The sequence below is a fragment of the Gekko japonicus genome, unplaced genomic scaffold (genome assembly GCF_001447785.1).
Source record: "Gekko japonicus isolate JY-2015 unplaced genomic scaffold, Gekko_japonicus_V1.1 scaffold549, whole genome shotgun sequence".
NCBI classification, from domain to species: Eukaryota; Metazoa; Chordata; class Lepidosauria; order Squamata; family Gekkonidae; genus Gekko; species Gekko japonicus.
The window spans coordinates 730,711-742,975 of record NW_015169189.1 but is presented as its reverse complement, the minus strand read 5'-3'; the positions used below and the strand labels follow the sequence as shown (position 1 = coordinate 742,975).

At 45.2% G+C, this 12,265-nt stretch overlaps 1 protein-coding gene across 3 annotated transcripts in view; it reads right to left on the bottom strand.

Annotated features, from left to right (window-relative positions):
* CSNK1G3 (casein kinase 1, gamma 3) overlaps positions 1–11,456 on the bottom strand; it is an 81,227-nt gene extending 69,771 nt beyond the window's left edge. For all 3 annotated transcript variants that reach the window (XM_015416216.1, XM_015416218.1, XM_015416217.1), the window contains exon 1: positions 11,061–11,456. In XM_015416216.1, coding sequence (XP_015271702.1) covers positions 11,061–11,238 — 178 coding nt within the window. In that variant the 5' untranslated portion in view covers positions 11,239–11,456. The remainder of the gene's footprint in view (positions 1–11,060) is intronic.
* Between the last annotated feature and the right edge of the window lie 809 nt (positions 11,457–12,265).

Here is a 12,265-nt window from a genome sequence, read left to right as displayed (position 1 = left end):
GCTTGTGACTAAATATGTAGAATTTCCTGAACATTTTATGCTGGCGGAAGAGAGTTTGTTTTCTAGAAAATGGATGGGGGACTGGAAATACATGTGGTACTTACTTATCAGCGCTGAACACATTACTTTAACAATGCAGAATGCATCATTAAGAACATAGTTAGGAAGAAGGAGGAGGAGGAATAGGAGGAGATTGGATTTATACCCCGCCCTTCACTCGGAGTCTCAGAGCAGCTTACAATCTCCTTTTCCTTCTCCTCCCCACAACAGACACCCTGTGAAGTAGGTGGGGCTGAGAGAGCTTGTAATAATTCCTTGTTATATATGTGTGTGTGTCGCTTTAAAAGTTTGGTGGCATGGCTGAGAGATAGTCTAGAGTGGTTGAAACAAGCAAGTGTGTGTGGTTGGTGACTGGCAGAAAGGGGGAGGGGTTTTGGAAGGGTTTCTGAGTGGATGAAAATGTATGTCTGTCAAGAGTGACAGTTACAGTTTAGACAGTTGATGAAGATAGTGGAACTGTTAGTTAGTTCTTTCTGAGGTCTGTGAGAGAAGCAGAGAAAAGTTCAGTTAGTTCTGTGTATGAAGGAGGTTAGAGAGAATAAGAAAAAGTAAATGAAAGCTTAATTGAAGACAAAATATAAGAAAGGCTGTATGTCCTGTTAAACTGGATATTAACAGTGAATTTATAAGACCTTGAGTTAAAGTTACAAAGTTACCTGAAAAATCCCTGACAGAAAGGGAGCTGATCTTGTGTGAGACACTAAGCAATGGTTGAAAATATTCACATTACCGGTTACATTGTTATACCCTTTTATTTATGAACTGTTTCAATAAATCTTCTTTTATTTAAGTCTGCCAGCTCTGAAAGAAATAATTCCTCAGGAAACACATAGTCCCTCACGAGACTTAAAAACTCGACCTACCTATCCAGTGATAGCCAAAAAAAAGTATAAAGGTTTGGAAAGCCTAAAATTTCCTGGCGGCAGCCTAACCTACCCAGTTGAACAAAATAAAAATAACACTTTTAAAGTGAAACCAGGCCTCCCCAGATAAGGGGTTGTCTCAGAGCTCTTTCCAGAACTGTCCTTGAGAGAACAGCTCTGACAGAACTATGGCTTGCCCAGGGTCATCCAGCAGCTGCAAGTGGAGGAGTGGGGAATCAAACCCGGTTCTCCCAGATTAGAGTCTGCACACTTAACCACTACACCAACGGTACTATTTGGCATATTTATGTAATTTGACTATAAATGCCTTAGTTTTCAACAAGCAAAACTGTGAATATACCCAAGATTAGAGAAAGAGAACTGCTGCATTCAATACAGTACTTTAGCACATGTATCTTAATTTTTGCTATCTAAGAAAAAGCTAAAAATAAAAGTTGAAAACAGAACATCCATTTTGCAGTAAACAAATTAAAGAATGATTCAGACAGAAACAGTTTTATACAGTCATAATAGATCTAGCAGTATGAATGAATGAATGATGTTTATTTGCAGTCAAAGACCATTTATAAAAATATTACAGGTTCATTAAATACAAATTATCTTTCAGCTCTAAAAATAAGCATATAACCTTAAAATCAGTTTAACAGTCCATTATATCAAAATAATTATAAGGTGTTTAAAACTAAACTACTTATGAGTCATGCAAAGGTAAATGAGGGTTCTACTTGATCTACTTATTGTGAAATTTTACCAGTTGCAAGCAGGATTTTGCTATTTGGAGATCTGTTGATTTTCCTCTATTAAAAGTCTCTCTAGATCAGCACTATCTGCATCAAGTGCTGGTCTATCCAAGAGGAGGGCAATAAGCTTATCCCTATAAACCTGATGAAAAGGACAGAGAAAGAACATGTGGAGCATCGATTCCACTTCTCCCATAGAACATGGGCAGCACCTGTGTTCATATGGTATCCTTATATATAAAGCTGAGTTGGGGTGGCTTCCCTCCTATGAGGTAGCTCAGCCATTGGCCCGTCAGCTGCCACTCAGGACTACTCACATGCCATCGGCCGGGGGTGGGTCTGCTCCTCTTCCCCGCCCACTCCCCCTTCAGCCACTCTGCCCTGTCAGAATTCCTGGCAAATGGCTTTGTCACTTTGACGAAGACGCTTCTCCTGCTTGCCTCCTGTGTGGGACTTAACTTTTCCCTCAGTGGCTTTTGGTAGGTGTAATGAAATGTGTTTGTAAGATGGCTGCTGGGCTGCTGTCTGTGGTTGTTTGTTTAAAATGTGCCGCCATAAGGTTTAATTGAGCTGTAGTTCCAGAGAGGGGCCTGTCACTCACTGGTTGAATGGGGCTTCCTCATCTGCTGGATTACAATTCCCAGCTGCCCCAAGGCATAAAAGGGCGGGAAAACACAGACTGTCCCAATGCACAGGGCGGCATCAACATAGACTGCAGCCCATCCAGGGAGGAGGCTGTCTTCTTCCTACAGAGGATGGCGTTTAACCCCTGTGAGTTTATGCTGTGCTGGTTCATACAGTTGGTTCATACACTCCTACAGTGAGTTTGCGTGCCCCATAACTGTGTAAATAAGTTAGATAAATTCTTTTATTTGGGCTAATGATCTATGTTGTACTCTGACCACATAGTCTCCCCCGCTCTGCACAATAACAAAGGGAGGTGGTAGCCCAAGGAGGCAAGGAAAGGCCAGACCCTTAGGTTCCCAACTTTCCAGGGATCCCCCAAAGATTGGGAATTCCATCTCCAAATAAGGAGATTCGGCCAGAGGGGTCTCACAATCCCTCTAAAAAAGCAGTGACGATTCAGTGAGTCGTGGCAGCCAATTTAAGGAGTGAGATACACACACAGGACAAGGGTGGGAAGCAAACAGCTGAGTAGTAAACTGGAGCCCGTTTCGCCACAGTAGGCAACCAAGCTCAGTTCAGACAAAGGAAGGAAACCCTTTGCAGGCCTTTGTGAGGAACTCATTGTGGCCAGTACCGAGTCTAGGGTTGCCAGCTCCAGGTAGGGAGATTCCTGGAGATCTTGTGGAAGAGTCTATGGAAGCCAGGGTTTGGGGAAGGGAGAGGCCTCAGCTGAACAGAATGCCATACAGCCCACCTCCAAGTACTCCCGGGGGGGGGGAATCTGTTGCCTGGAGTTCAGTTGTGATACCTGATGATCCTCAGGCTCCACCTGGAGATTGGTTGCCCTAGGCGTGGTGGTCAGTGCTTCAGAGCAGGGTCTGCTAGATCCAGGTTCTTGCTGTAGAAGCTGAGTCGGTGATTTTGGACTGGTCAAAGACTTTCAGCCTAAACTACCTCACATGGTTGTTGTGCAAGTCAAAAGCAGGAGAGAAGAATGGTGTAAGTTGCTTTGGTCCCCATTGCAGAGAAAGACTACTTTTCCTACTGGGGAAAAGCACGTTGCTTACCAGTAACTGGTGATCTTCGAGTGGTCGTCTGTGCATTCACACCCATGGGATCTAGTGTGCACGCGCTGGATCGATCGGTGCTGTACTCTTTTAACGGATTTTCGCGCCCAGTCCCTCAGGCATGCACAGGAATCCCACCACGCATGCCCAGAGGGGTGGGCACGGACATCCTGCTAGTTCCTACAAACCGCCGCAAATCAACCCCTATTCAAAAATGTAGAAGCTGACACCAGCGGGGAAGGAAGGCGGGTCGTGTGAATGCACAAATGACCACTCGAAGATCACCAGTTACTGGTAAGCAACCTGCTTATCTTCGATGTGGTCTCTGTGCTTCACACCCATGGGAGATTAGCGAGCAGTATCCTACCGGGAGGAGGGTTATGGCAGGTTTTACTGCGTAGCTGAAGACAGAATGTGATGTCCCATGTTGGTACTGGTGTTGGTACGGACGTCTAGGGCATAGTTCCTGATGAAGGTGTTAGGCGTGGCCCAGGTAGCAGTTTTGCAAATGTCCGGCAGTGGTACTCCCTGGAGGAAGGCAGTGGAAGTCACGACAGCCCTGGTAGAGTGAGCCCTGATAGGGCCAGGTAATGGCTGTCTGGCGAGTAGGTAACATAGACCTACAATCCACTTTGACAGGCGCTGGGCCGTGATGCATGTGTTCTACTGAGGTAGGACAGGAGAGCCCGCTTTACGTCCAAGGTGTGTAATAATCTGTCCTCCACTGATGTTGGGTTTGGGAAGAAGTCAGGGAGGAAGACCTCCGCCTGCAGGTGGAACTCTGACACCACCTACGGGAGGAAAGAGATGTCCAGAACGAGGCAGACTCCATCTGGGAGAAAGGACAGGAAAGGTGTATCGTGCCAGAAAGCCAAGATTTCTCCAACTCGCCTAGCCAAGGTAATGGCAATTAAAAAGGCAGTTTTCCATGCGAGGAGTTTGAGGTCGCATGTTGCAAGCGGCTCAAAGGGCTTCCTCATGAGCTGACATAGAACTAGAGGAAGGTCCCAGGGAGCGACTGGAGTTTTGACAGGAGGGTAGAGGTGTAACAAACCTTTTAAAAACTGTTTGGAAATCGGATGAGAAAACAAAGTGCATCCGTCAACTGGAACATGGTAGGCCGAGAGAGCGGCCAAATAAACTCTTAACGACGAATGGGAAAGTCCCGAGTCAGCTAAGGAGAGGAGGAATCAGAAAAACTCTTTTGAGACCTACTGAGGAGGCTCGAGGGGCATCATCACCAAGGGAAGAACAGAACCTTCGCCATTTATAATCGTAAGACCTCCACGTAGTAGGCTTCCTGAAATTCAAGAGGACGTTCACTACGTGGGAGGAGAAGCCGATGATGTTATCTGCCATGCTGTCAGCAATGTTCCCTCTAAGCCGTGAAGTCTTGTGACAAAAATTCCACTTTGTGAGCTACTGGCATTGAAGTTGTGAGCCAGCGATTTGGCCACTGCATAAATTAGTTTGCTCTGGAGCCCTCCTTCCTGAGAGAAGACAAAAATGTGTGAGCCGGAGGCTAAAAAACTGTGAGCTAGCTCACAACAACTCAGCTTAGAGGGAACACTGGCTGTCAGTTTCAACTGTGGTATGTCGTGATGTAGGACGGGGAAGTCTGAGAGAAGGAGGAGGTCCTGAGCTGGAGGGAATCGATGGTATATCCCCCGAGATAATTCGAGGACTGTTGAAAACCAAGGTTGTCTCGGCCACCATGGTGTTATTAAGATACAGTCCGCACTGTCTTTGAGAATTTCGCGGACCACTCTCAGAAGCAGAGGTAAGGGGGGGAACATGTAGAGAAGTCCTGATGACCAAGGGTAAAGGAGACCGTCTCCCAGAGATTGTGGATCCTTGCCTCCTCGACTGCAGAACAGAGGACACTTTTTGTTGTTTCTGCTTGCAAAGACATCGACTTGGAGAGCTCCCCACTTGTGGAAGAGTGGAAGGAGGTATGTTGGGTTCATCCCCCACTCGTGAAGGCTGAGTCCCGCTCGACTTAGATGGTCTGCCTGCACGTTCATGCGTCCTGGAATGTGAGTGGCCACAAGGAATATGTTGTTGGCGATGCAAAGCTCCCACAACTGGATTGCAAGGTTGCATAGGCGTAGGGAAACCATGCCTCCCTGTCTGTTGACGTAGGATAGCGCTGTGGTGTTGTCTGTGAGGACCGTGACACATTTTCCCTTGATTAAAGGGAGAAAACTGGTGACAGCGTGTTGTATAGCCAGCAGTTCTAGGATGTTTATGTGTTGCTTCCTCATCTGCGTGTTCCACTTGTCCCCAACAGAGAGGCCCATGGAGTGTGCACCCCATCCCGTCAGGGAAGCATCCATTGTAATGGTGACTTTGGGTGACGGAGGGTGGAATGGTGCTCCCTGAAGGATATTTGAAGGGATTGTCCACCAAAGTAAAGAGTCCTGTATGCTGGGAAGAGGGGATAGGACAACAGTGTGTGCGTTTTTCGACTGGTTGTAGTTGTGGATGAACCAGTGTTGTAACGGACACATTTTGAGCCTAGCGAAGACAAGAACAGACGTAGTTGCAGCCATCAGGCCTGATAGCCTCTGGATTTGGAAGGCAGTGACGCAGGGTTGGGTATGGACTACTGTGGCTAGGGAAATGATATCTGCTGCCCTGTCTTGGGGCAGTTAAGCCATGCATGTCTGTGAATCCAGTATTGCGCCGATGTACTCGCTGGGCAGGAGACAAGTGAGATTTTTGGTGATTGACTCGTAGGCTCAGTTTGTCCAGTAGTGCCAGAGTCTCTGTGACGTTTGAGAGCAACCTGTTTATCTTCGACGTGGTCTCTGTGCTTCACACCCATGGGAGATTAGCGAGCAGTATCCTACCTGGAGGAGGGTGCTGGCAGGCCCTTACTGCGAAGTCGAGGATAAGACGTGACGTCCCATGTTGGTATTAGAGATCTAATCGAAATTGGTTTTAAATCGAAAATAAAAAGACTTAGAGCTAAAATAAGCGCATAAGAAGTTAAGCGAACGCAAAAACTGTCAATATATATAAAGCGGATTTAAATCGTATAACTTTTGTCTTGTTTTGGAAAGCTTAGTTCGTTTATAGCTGGGAGAGGACGGAGGGCGCCAGAGAAAAAACTGGTAACCAGAAATAACATACCAACGACTCCCTCTCAGAACTAGGAAGTAACTACAGACTTTTCTTCACTGTTAGCAAATGCACTACGCCCGCTAATGGAACAGATGACTAACCTCAACGCCAAACTGGACGGTGTTCAAAAACAACTGAATCAAATGGATAAAAGAACTTCAGTAACCGAGAAAACGCTGAAAATTTTTTGGAAAAACTAAGAGTATCAACAAAAGAGTAGATGAAGCAGAAAAGGAAAGATCCTCCGATAAAACACAACTAATACAGCTCCAGCTGGAAATATCCACGTATGTTCTACATTTCCATGGGATCCCTGAAGAAAAGAATGAGGATTTAAAAGAGCTTTGGTCTCATTAATGGATTACAAACAAGAATACCTACTGAAAGAGATGGATGTGGCCTACAGGACTTACCAGGATTTTATAAAGAAAAATACTCCCAGGGGAAACCTATTTAAAATTCACAAAACGATCTACCAGAGAACTGGTGTTAAAATCTACAATGGGAAAACCCTTAAAAAGTAAAAATGAAGAGATAAAAATACTAAAAGACATCTCCTTTGAAGTCAGAAAACGGAGGAAACTATACAGGATGCTTACTCTCACTCTGCAAAAAAAGGAAGTACCATATTGAACTGAGCTTCAATTATCGGTATAAAAAATACAAAATTGACTCTGTTCCAAAAGCGGGAAAATTTATGGATCAAATGTTCAACACAAAATATAAGAAGAAAGAAAAGAACTCAAAACCAGACCAGGAGGAAGAAGAAGAAGAATCCTACTCAGAGGATTCAAAAAGCACTACTTCCACATCACCAGAATTATCGGAATTGGAGAAAGGAGCAGCCTCTTCCCATTTCCCATAGTTATAGTTTTAGGGTTCTAGTATCCCTCCCCCTTCCAACTTTTAGTTGTAGTTTTTGTAGTTTATAGAAAATGCAAATAAAAAATCCCCTTCGGGGGGGCATAAAAAAATCCCTCTGGTACACTATGGAATTCAGGGTAATGGAACAGGAGCTTAGATGACTGGAGCGAAATTGGTGGTGAGTTCGCGATGAAGCTATGAGAGCATATTATAGGATGTTTATGAAATCCTGAGATGGCAGTGAAAACCGCCTTGTCTACACATCCTTCACTGCATCTGCTAGCTCTCACCCAGCACAATTGTTTGGTGTAGTGGTTAAGTGCATGGACTCTAATCTGGGAGAACCGGGTTTGATTCCCCACTCCTCCACTTGCACCTGCTTGATGACCTTGGACAAGCCATAGTTCTGATAAGAGCTGTACTTGAAAAAGAGTAGTTTCTGTCAGAGCTCTCTCAGCCCCACCTACCTCACAGGGTGTCTCTTGTGGAGAGGGGAACGGAAAGGAGTTTGTAAGCCGCTCTGAGACTCCTTCGGGTAGTGAAGGGCGGGGTATAAATCCAATCTCTTCTCTTCTTCTTTAGGGTAATTAGGTCTCTTACGCCCTTATCTGAGAGGACCCAAAGTAATAGTAATTTAACCCTAAGCTGTGAGCCATTTGCAAGCTTTTTCAGAAAAAATCTCATTGCTCCACCGCAACCTTCCAGCCAATATTGATACAGTAAGTGAACTGGAGGCCCCTTGGCCATCTATGGATTCAGTTTGACACCTTCAGTCAGCTCTCCCAGGCCAATGTCGACAGAATCCTGGGCACTGTTAGCCGAACCACTTGCCTCTTTGCTCTGTGCCCCTCAAAGCTAGTGAAGGCTAGCAGGAAGGGGCTATGAGGCCCCCTCGAATATATTATCAACTTGCTCCTGAGCTCTGGGAATTTTCCAGGGAGGCTGAAGGAGGTCATGGTTTATCCACTCTTGAAAAAAACCAAACTTAGATCCTACGGATCTGACCAATTACTGCACAGTCTCGAATCTCTTGTTTCCGGATAAGGTAATTGAATGAGCGGCAGCCGAGCAGCGCCAGAAATTTCTAGGTGGTACATTGGTGCTGGACCCATTTTAATCAGGCTTCTGCTCCATGGGATGGAGATGGCATTGGTTGCCCTCACAGACGATCTCCAGAGACCGCTGAATCGAGGCGGGTCAGCGCTGCTGATATTACTTGATCTTACAGCAGCATTTGACATAGTCGACCACGACCTTCTGACTCACTGACGCTGGAATTCGTGGGATAGCCTTGCAATGGCTTACCTCATTTCTATACAGTCGGGGACAGAAGGTGGCGCTGGGAGGGACAGTGTCCTCAAGGCACCTGCTGGAATGTGGGGTGCTCCAAGGGGCACTTCTCTCGTTGTTTAACATGTATGGGCCCCCTTGCCCAGCTAGTGCGGAGTTTCATGCTGGGGTACCATCAATATGCTGATGATACCCAGCTATTTCTGCTGATGGATGCCTGGTCAGACATCGTTCCCAGGAATTTAGCTGAGGGTTTGGAGGTGGTGGTGAGATGGCTAAAGCGGAGTCGACTGAAATGGAATCCAGAAAAGACAGAGGTTCTGTGGCTAAGTGGGGGAGAGCCTTGTTTGGGTTGCCAGCTCCTGACTCTTGAGGGTGTGCCTCTGTCACTGGCACATACTGTCAGGAGGCTGGGCGTGACCTTAGATTCTTCCCTATCTACAGAAGCTCAGGCTGTGAAGGTCGCCAGCCAGGCGTCCTTCCAACTTTGCCAGGTTAGGCAACTGGCTCCCTACCTGTCTCGCCCCAACCTAGCCACAGTAATCCATGCAACAGTCACCTCCAGGTTAGACTACTGTAATTCACTATATGTGGGTCTGCCCTTGCACCTGACCCAGGAGCTCCAACTGATCCAAAATGCAGTTGCTCGGGTCCTTACTGGGACCCCCCGGACAGCACATATTTAACCAGTGCTACACAAGCTGCATTGGCTTCCAGTGGAGCACCAGATTAGGTTCAAGGTTCTGGTTTTGACCTTTAAGGCCCTTAGCAGTCAGGGACCTTCATATCTTCCAGGCCGCCTCTCCTAGTATGCCGTGGGAAGAGCACTATGCTCAGGAAGTAAGAACCTCCTGATGGTCCCTGGCCCGAGAGAAGTCCAGCTGTCCTCAACCTGCCTGGTGGAACACTCTGCCAGAAGACATCCATGCCCTGTGGGAATTGTTACCTTTCAGCAGGGCATGTAAGGCAAAGATGTTCTGCCAGGTCTTCGGTTGAGGACAGTGTCGGGACATCATTTGGCACTCTTACATAAATCCCCATCCCCCATAACCCCTCCCCTAGGGAGGCTGTGGAGTTGGAATTCTTTCCGCCATCTTATATGGGCTGGTTTCTGCTATCACAAAGATGTTGTTTTATGTACCAGTAAATTTTTATTTTAATCTAGTTTTAAATTGAGATTGTATATTTATTCTGTTGTAAGCCACCCTGAACCCTATTCTAGGGAAGGGTGGCCTAGTAAATTGAATTAAATAATTAAATAATTAAATATTTGGGATTGCTGAATTTTTTTTGCTCCATTATACCCTATGGGGCCATTATAATCAATGGTCCCCATAGGGTATAATGAAGAATCGAGTTGGGGGTATCTGGTGCTCTATGGGGGCTGTTTTGTTTTGAGGCACAGGCAGCATAGCTGCTGGAGACTCTCCTCAACGCCCCCCCTCCAAGTTTCAAAAAGATTGGACCAGGGGATCGAATTCTGTGGGCCCCAGAAGGTGGTGACCCATCTTCCATTGGTTTAAATGCCTTCTCCAAGCTGTGAGTGAAGGTGCTTAAATGGCTAATGGTCCCTTTAAATGCCTTCTCCAAGCGGGGAGTTCACCCAGAAGGCATTTAAGGGGACTGAGAGCCCTTCAAATGCCCTTTAACTGCAACTACCCGATGGTCCTAAAAAGTCCCAAATGTTTTTGCGACTTTTCGGGTCAGCCATTTTTGGATAGCCAAATAAATAGCTATCTGACTGAAAAAAAATTCAGAAAATATCAATATGGTATTTTTCGGGGGGGGGGGGGGGCTCCGTTGAGCTGAATGCACACCTCTAATACACAGAGTTAGAAAGTGTAGTACAGTAGACCAAATGGTTATTTAAACTGCTAGTCTCTGATGACCTATGAAGCTCAAGGGGATGTCTTCAATAAGGTCACTCTGTCTCCTCTCAAGATAGCTGTTGTGAAGATGAAAGAACATAACCCCACATGTATAGGCTAAGGTTCTTGAAGCAAAAGTGAAATATATACATGATATTTAGAGAAATAATGATAAGTTATAACTTTGTGTAGATAACTTGGGAATCATAACAATTTTAGCATGTCTGCCAAATCAAAGACTTAAGAGGAAAATGATAGAGAAACCCAAGTCATTTAGTGTCAACTATATTCATTTGTCAAAGTTTCACAGTACTTTAGTTCCTTGTGCATTTGACAGGTGGATTCCTGCCTGTATCCTGTGCACTCTCAACTTCATATTATACCAACAACAACATACACAGGAATAAAAAATTGGACTTAAATATGCTACCATTTTTCCTAGCTATCATGGTAAAGGAAATACATGAAAAAGTCTATAAAACATTTTAATAGTGTGTTAACTCATATGTACACAACTTAGGTAAACAATCTTACCTAATCGCAGCTCTCCAAAATTGCCACATCCGATTTTTTTCCCAACCCTAAAGTTAGGTCCAACCATTAGCACTCCAGAATTTGAAGAGCTGCTGCCTCGTGGATTGTGACTCGACCGCCCACTAGGCCTTGCCATTCTATCATCCGGTTTGTCCTTCTCTTTCTTTTTACTATCCATATCAAGTTTACGGTACTCCACTTTGAATTTTGTTGCCCAGGTAAGACAGGCAATCTCAAATAGGATAAAGTAGAAATGGAAACATCACTAGCTAAGTGCTCCAGCTAGTTAAAGTGAATCAGCAAGCTGCAGCAGGCAGTCACTGCTTGTGTATTCATCCCATTCGCAAAGTATTTTTCCTCAGCAGCTGTTAGAAGAAAATATATTCTCAGTAGATCTTCTGTCAGCACCATTTACCAGAATTTAAAGTCTGTCTGTAAAAAAACAAACAGAAGTTTATTAAGCAAGCGTGGTTAAGTACAAACATGCTATGTTACTGCACAATACAGGTGTCTCTTCTGTATAGCACTAGACACATGACTGGTTGAACAATAAAACTATATAGTACTATAGCAGAACTCCACGTGTACTATTATTTTACAGCTGTACTTAACTCTCAAAAACTATACATGTGAAAAATCAACCTTACTACTGTCAGCTATTTAGAATAGTACATGCCACTCTTTCCCAAATACCACATCCAAAGATTTACTGAGCTCCATAAAATGCTGAACACTAAAATGCCCCTCAACTTTTGGCAAATGTAATTTTCAAATTCTTCTAGATTATGTTACACAAATTTGGCAAAAATAGTTTTAAAAGATAGAACTATCAGATTTTACTTTGGCTTAGATCCAGTGTTCCCTCTAAGCTGTATACATGAGCAGCCACTCATTAACATAGGAAGCCCTGCTCAGCAGCAATCTGGAGCCATGCAGGGTCTTGCACTGCCCATTTTAAGATCATAGCAATTATATTCTACTCAGGATGCAAACTGCTCCGCTCAGTAGGGGAAAAAATTAGAGGGAACATTGGATCCACTGGAAATCTCTGCTGCGAGCAGGGGTCATTTCCTGCAGGAGCGCACAGGAGCGGAGCTCCTGCAGTAAAGAGCCCAGGGGGTGGGCACGTGCAACAAGCCCCACCCCCCTGCTCCCAGCAGCCCTCAGTCAAAGCAAGAAGCAGCCAGGTAAGTTGCAGAGCTCCC